This window comes from Vigna angularis, chromosome 1 (genome assembly GCF_016808095.1).
Source record: "Vigna angularis cultivar LongXiaoDou No.4 chromosome 1, ASM1680809v1, whole genome shotgun sequence".
In the NCBI taxonomy this organism is placed as follows: domain Eukaryota; kingdom Viridiplantae; phylum Streptophyta; class Magnoliopsida; order Fabales; family Fabaceae; genus Vigna; species Vigna angularis.
In genome coordinates this window covers 4,718,880-4,726,078 of record NC_068970.1, presented here as the reverse complement: position 1 = coordinate 4,726,078, position 7,199 = coordinate 4,718,880, and the positions used below count along the sequence as shown (strand labels likewise).

The following is a 7,199-nucleotide window of genomic DNA, read 5'->3' as shown; positions in this document are numbered from 1 at the left end:
ACTGAGACCGTCCACACACTACATGACACCAACAACTACACATAAATTCTCAGAGTTGAGAAGTTGAGATCATCATCCATAGAAGATTGAGACATATATCTAAAACTTTCTTGACAACATCTTTCAAATGACAATTTATGATAATAACTTACTACTAATCACCTCATTTAAGTGTGGAGTTAAGAAGAAAAAATGAATTTTATATTATAAAAAAGTAAATTGATTATAGGGTTAAATATGTTTTTCGTCCCTTAAGTATCGCACGATTTTGGGTTTAGTCCCTACTCGAAACTTTGATGGTTTTTAGTCCTCATAGTTTTGAAACTCTTAGTATTAGTCCTTAAAATTGGACGACGTTAACTTTTAGTAGAGTTTCAAAACTATGAGGACTAAAAACCATCAAAGTTTTATCCAAAATCGTGTGATACTTAAGGAACGAAAAACATATTTAACCTTCATTGTATCAAACAATTATTAACTTAAAAGTATCTTTATGAATATTCCATATGCGAAACCGAAAAATCTTCAAAAGCAAATAACAAATCAACCAACATTTAGAAAATTATTTCAACCTTCTAAAACTATTTTAGCACCAGCGCCCACTGTAAAACTAGAATCCACGATTACAAAAGTCATCATGGGAATTATTATTATCTTCGTAATGCTATAACTACCTTTATCACATATTAATACTATAATGATTCTACGTGTTATTTTTGTCAAGATAGTTTCTACCCTCTTTCTATGTTGGGTTTTTGGATTATTTCCGTAAGCATTTAACTCCTTCTCATGTCTCAGAGGTTATTAAAAGGCTTAACAATCCCAACTTAGGTTTCAAGTTCTATCAGTTCACTAGATTGAGTATGTCTCATTCATTGGACTTACAATATGTTTTTGAGGTCCCTTTGTCAAGCAAATATCCACAGTTCAGTAAAATTGTATACTGTCTCGGTTCTTATCAGTGCTCTGTGCAAGAGCAATAGGCTGCAAGAAGCACATAATCTTTTGAGACTATTGAAGCAGAGTGACATTGTTCCATTGTTCCATAGAAAATCCTTGGAATAAATCATAAATGGAAAAACATCATGGACCATGCACAATATAAATGGAAGCCTTTTGTGGTGTTCTGCCGATGCCTTTTGTAGAGGTGCCTTTGGTAGATCCATGCTGCATTGCATGTTTTTGCGTTCCTTATTTATTTGTTGTACCTTTATTTCCCAATAAAGCTTCTAAGGATTTAACATCCTTTTTAAATATTATTTTTTTTAATAAATAAGTAGAATTCAAATTACTTTTGTAGGTCCGAAGTTAGGTACTTCTCATGTTGCACGTTTCATGCGAACCTGGAGTGGCAGGTGCCATGCTTCACAATCCTAAACCTAACACAAATGTTGACAATGAGATAAGATTTGTCATGTTGAACCAGATTTCATGCATGGGCTTAGGCTTTTCAATTGTACTTCCTCTTTATCTGTTTTTTTTTTTTTTCATAAAAGATTTATTAGATGTTATAAGGTTTAATCATTTAGAACATCCTTATTTGTGTAGGATTTTTTCAATTAGGTCCTCGTATTTTTTTTCATTTCAATTAGGTTCCTATTTCTCTAAAATTGAGTCAATTGGAGTCTTGCCGTTAATTTTGTCATAATCACGTTAAGATTGTAGTGAGGTAAGATGTTGACTTTGCAGAATGAGACATGTGGTAGAGTTACGTGGAATTTAATTATATTAAATTTTAAAAAACTACCCTTCTTCTTTCTCGCATTCATTCTCTTCCTCTTTTGTAATTTTTTTTTCCTCGTTAATTCTTCCATTAGCATGGTTCGTTCTGAAAACACCGTAACTCTTACTTTTTCATATTGTGAGAAGAACAATTGTGTCCATTTTTATTTGTTTTATTATGAAATTGAAAATAAGGAAAAATTGGAGATCAGAAAATACAGGGATATAGGGATGTGAAGAAGAAACTCTTGTAACAGTGTTCGAGATCAGAAAATACAGGGATATGATTTGCTGACTGCGAAATGCCCCGAAAATATAAGGAATCTGGCATTTTTAGTTTTAGCTTGTGTCGATTTTCTTGTTACTAGAGAAGGACTTTCTTGTTAAGAGGGATGTTCTCAATAATTAAACTATAGTATGATAAAGACAGTATAGGAAATATCTTTAGCAAAGTACTTGCAGAAAAGAAAAGTAATTAAGGTATAATGAATCATCTTTTTTCCAAGTTAACATTTAGTTATATACTTCTACTCTTTTAAAACACAGTTGTAAAGTTGTACAGATCGTAATAGTCGTATGGTCCTATCCAAACCTTTCCACTAAGATTAATGGTTGATATTTAAACCATGAATTTTAATTAGATGTTGATTTTCAAGTTTGATTCAACTAAACGCCTGTCATAGTCAAATATTAGTCAAACTTTTTGCTCCTTTTTAAATTTTGTTGAGATAAAAATGAGACTGAAAAAACTCTACAAAATATAGTTTCAAATTATATTTTAGTTTTTGAGAGGTTACATATATATTTCACATTCGATTAGAGTATAGTTTGACTCAGGCTACTAACATTATTACAACACCTGCATTTACAAATTTCTGTAAATAATTAAATATATAATTTCTTATTCTACAATTATACGAAGTAATAAATTTGACTCTTATCTTTTGATCCGCAAGAAACTATCCTATATACATTCAAACAATGACACACACTCGTGTATATATATATATATATATATATATATATATATATATATATATATAACCTTATGATAGCTGCAATTAATTATTCAAATGAAAAAAGAAATATAGTGTACAACTTAGGAAATTTTAATACGTTATAGTAAATTGAAATGACAAATAGAAAGATATGAAAATATTAATTATTATTTCTTTTCTTTTTTCAATTAAGTTTAAAGTTTTTCAAAAATTATTTTATATTAATCATATACCAATGAGAAGAAAAAAATATTAGATAAAATAAAAATTAACAAAAGAATTAAATATTCAAAAATTAATTGAAAATATAAAACTTTATCTAATAAATAAAAAATAATTAGTAAAAATTTAATTAAAAATATACACAAATTTATGACTTACTTGACATTTAATTGAACTTTATTTTTTGATCGAGTGAGATGTGAACACGAATATTGATTTTATTCTTTTATATATAAATAAACTGTGTTGGTCCTGTCATCATGGCATGCCACAAGTCATAGTTTTATTGGTTAAAACCATGGCTAACGTTTGGAAGTCCACAATAAATTTTGGTATCTGCCATAATCTATTCTGCTGGTGGTCCATACAAAATGAAATCCAAATCCAGAACATAAGTTTTTATTTGGGTGGAAAAGAAGAGGGAGAAACCATGCAAAGTTTACCAATGAGAATGGAAAATCCAATTCTATCCAATGAGAACATAAGTTCGTGAACCATGATTTCAACAGCATGCTATCCTTAAATTTCAATGAGAATGGAAAATCCAATTTCAAACTTATTCAACATATAATACAAATTATGATAGCAGTCCAGCGAACAATATTCACCTTGATGGAAAATAGGAAGCATGAGGTGCAAGGTGCAATTACATTGGCCAATCTGGGCACGGAATCTCTCTCCCCGTACAATTTAAGCCACAACAGGATACGATGCACAAGTTGCAACACCTGAAATTAAATCAAAATGGTATAAAAACCAGTAGTCAAAAATGACTAATCTCAGATCGACAAATTCAGAATTATATCATTAATATCAAAAACTCTAGGAATGACAAATTTTCACCAAGTGATAAAAGAATTTGAAATTTTTGAAGTTTCTCTCGATATCACAATCTAAAGGCCTTTGACACATTTCTCCAATAACAGAAAAAGACTTTTGGGGTCACTTTTGTTTAAAAAAATAGGAAAAATGTTGGTTGCCCTGTCTCCCCTCTGTATTCATTAACACGCTTCTAATAACAATCCCAGGTATACAAAAATGGTATAGTTCTATTGCAATAGATAATGTTTGATCAAGTGCTGACATAAAAAAGAAGGTTTGATAAAGTAAAAACTCATTGCACAAAAAAAAATGACAAGATAAATATTCTGATTAAAAGAAAAGTTTGCTACTCCTTGTTTAATTATGGTAAGACTAGTGTCCTTCAAACATACTAAATGCATAGAAAATACCCAATGAACTTTTAACTATTCTTTAAGAATTTGGATCCGGTTGAGCCTTACCGCACATATTCTTTCCATACTCCATCTTGAAGTAGCCATTGTCCCCCCAGTCGCTTCCCCACGAATTTTTAATGATCCAATATGGAACTCCATCTTCAACTCCATACCCAACAGCAAGAACGGCATGATTTACATCCTGTCACCCAAATTCATAGTCCGATTAATATCCAAGAATCACTGTCTTAGTTATGAACATGTGTCACAAATGCCAACAGTTATATCCGTGCATCAACAACAACTGTGTTTTGAGATCCATAAATTTGACATAAACAACTGTTCATTGAACTTGTAGCTATACATTTTGTTCGGAAAATTGCATGACATACTAGATTTGACACTCACCATGGATGTGCTGCCACAAGTGTCGCTAGTGTAAACTCCTTTCTTGTAAAATCGGAAGTCGTCCACCACCTGATATGCCACACTAACTGGGCGAACGAAAGCAACAGCATGTTTCAATTCATCCTCAGCACCCTACACCGAGACAAAATTAAAATCATTTGAGTTTTTTAGTTTTTTAGTTTTTTTTAATCAGCACTGAAAAATATCACGCATAAAAAACTAGTGAAAGTAAGAACTATCCACAATCATCAAGAAGAAACTTATCATTCCGTTTAATTACCAAAGTGATATTAATAGAGTCAATGACTCGAACAGCAATGTTTTCAGATTTAAATTCACAGGAACCATCTTGTCCGGTGTAGGGATATGCTTCCTCAGTGTCAAGGCCACCATTGTATTTAATGTATTCAAATGCTTGGGACGGCAATCCACCTGAACAGCCAAAGTTGTTGAAAGCGCCGGCACAATCTACTAGCTGCTGCTCAGAGAGACTGATATTCTTCCCAAAGGCCTGTGCGTAAGCTGCCTCCAACGAACCAGTTGTGCTGCATATGACAAGTTTTGTAGTTAGAGGAGTGACAAATTAGAACATTTTACTCATTCCAAACAGTTTCTTGGGGTTTCAATGCAACCTGAATGTCCAGCAAGATCCACAGTGACCTTGATCTTTAACTTCGCTGACTATACCTTCTTTTCTCCAATCTTTCTGCACGCACACAAAGGCTCTTTGGAATAAGAACGCAAGGTTTTTTCCAAAAAAATAAAACCAAGGACATGAACCAAGATGTAAACTATCACTCACTCTAATACCTAATAATAATTAATGGTTTATTTTGATAATGTTTTTTTGGATGAATCTCTCCAACGTTTTAAAAATAAATAAATATAAAATAAGTTTCTTCTTAAATTAAATTCAACTTATTATATATTAATGGTATGTCTGTCTTCTCATTTATCTAACTTTTTTTTTAATTTATATATAAACTATTTAGTTTATGAAAAAGTTAAGTATTTTTTTTCTTGTTATTCTTTTCTATACAACTTTAAACATGTTCTAGATTCTTATTTTTAATTTATATATAAATTAATTTTAACTTATACTTTCTTATTTAATAACTTTACTAATACCTTATCTCTGAACAAATTATCTAGTTTTTTTATTTGTAATATTTATTTCTTTTACTAATGTCGGACAAATTTTTCATAAATAATTGTAAGAAAAAAAACACACATATACAATAAGTTTAATTTTCTTTTTATAAATTAAAATGAATTATCATACAAGTTAATATAACAATTTTTTTTTACAAGTTAATTTATAAATAAACTTATAAAACATAATTTATTTAATATTTTTATTTACTTGCTTATAAATGCTTTAAAAAAAAGTGTACACAAATGTACCAACAAATTCTAACAGTTAAACTATGTCACATTCTCCACTACACACAGAATCTGTATACTCAATTATATGATTAGATATTGACATCATTTAACATGCACTATATTAATTTCATATGATGATTAATTCTTTCATTAATTTCACAAAATGTTGAAGTTAAAATCAAGAACATCTACTATTGGCGAAACTACCTCTTCAGGAGGAGCAGCATCCGTGAGCCTGTAGTTGCCTTTGAGGGTGGCGGAACAGTTCTGAGCAGCCCCGAGTCTGTGTCTAGTGAACTCCTCCCAAGTCCAGTCAGCAAAATCTGCGGGTTCATAATTTATAATCTCAATTCAAAATGTAATGGAAGTGAGAAAAAGGAAGAAAGATAAAAAATTGAAATAGTGAATCAGTAAGCGAGCACATACTATTCACACCGAGTTTGTAAGTGAGAGGCCTCTTGTTAATGGATCTGATGAGTCTGACATTGTCTGAGAAGATCCGAAACCGGTGCTGGATCTCGTCAGTGGAGTGGTAGTTCTTGCCATGACGGAGAGCAAAGCGCACGAAGGAGAGAGCACTGCGGCTTTGTCCGATCACATCGAGCATGCACGACTCCAAATCTGACCCCAGCCGGATAGGGTTTGACTCGTCAAAGGTGGAGCCTGCTACGGCTATGACAACGGCGCAGAACGCGAAAATCGGTAACAACAACCGTGCCATCTATCTCACAAAGTATGGGTTTTTCTGTTCTTTTATCGCTATTGACGGGATTTTAAAGAAACCAGAGATTGGCCACAAGTAGTATGGGAATGACCAAATTGTCCTCAGTTTATTTAACATTATTTCACCTCTTTATCGTTTAACATATTTTAATTGTAGTATTCACTGATATTTAATTGTGAATAAACTGTGAGGAGATGTGTGTTCAAATTTTCTCTAAATAATCAATATCATTAATTGGATAAATAATATACTAAGTCTGAGGATAACTGATTGAACATACAGTTTATTAATTACATTATATGATTCAATATATAATTTTATATTACATGTATAGAATAAATTTTGTCATTCTATTAGTAAATGGAAAATGTAGCATATCCAAAATCCTAAATCCAAGAAAAGAGACATTGTTATTAGTGACATCGAAGTGGTAAAACATTCAAAAAGAAATAAGTACAGGCGAATAATTGAGGAAGAGTGTTTTCTCTCTTTTTCAGTCACACTTATTTTAAGTTTCGCACC

General features: G+C 31.4%; 1 protein-coding gene across 1 annotated transcript; it reads right to left on the bottom strand.

Annotated features, from left to right (window-relative positions):
- Nucleotides 1–3,314: 3,314 nt before the first annotated feature.
- On the bottom strand, nucleotides 3,315–6,712 carry LOC108337148 (pro-cathepsin H). Its single transcript, XM_017573609.2, has 7 exons — nucleotides 6,380–6,712; nucleotides 6,161–6,276; nucleotides 5,200–5,273; nucleotides 4,848–5,112; nucleotides 4,568–4,699; nucleotides 4,226–4,361; nucleotides 3,315–3,670 (listed from the first exon to the last, which is right to left on the bottom strand). The coding sequence occupies exons 1-7, from the start codon at nucleotides 6,672–6,674 to the stop codon at nucleotides 3,633–3,635; spliced, it is 1,056 nt and encodes a 351-aa protein (XP_017429098.1). The 5' UTR covers nucleotides 6,675–6,712; the 3' UTR covers nucleotides 3,315–3,632.
- Between the last annotated feature and the right edge of the window lie 487 nt (nucleotides 6,713–7,199).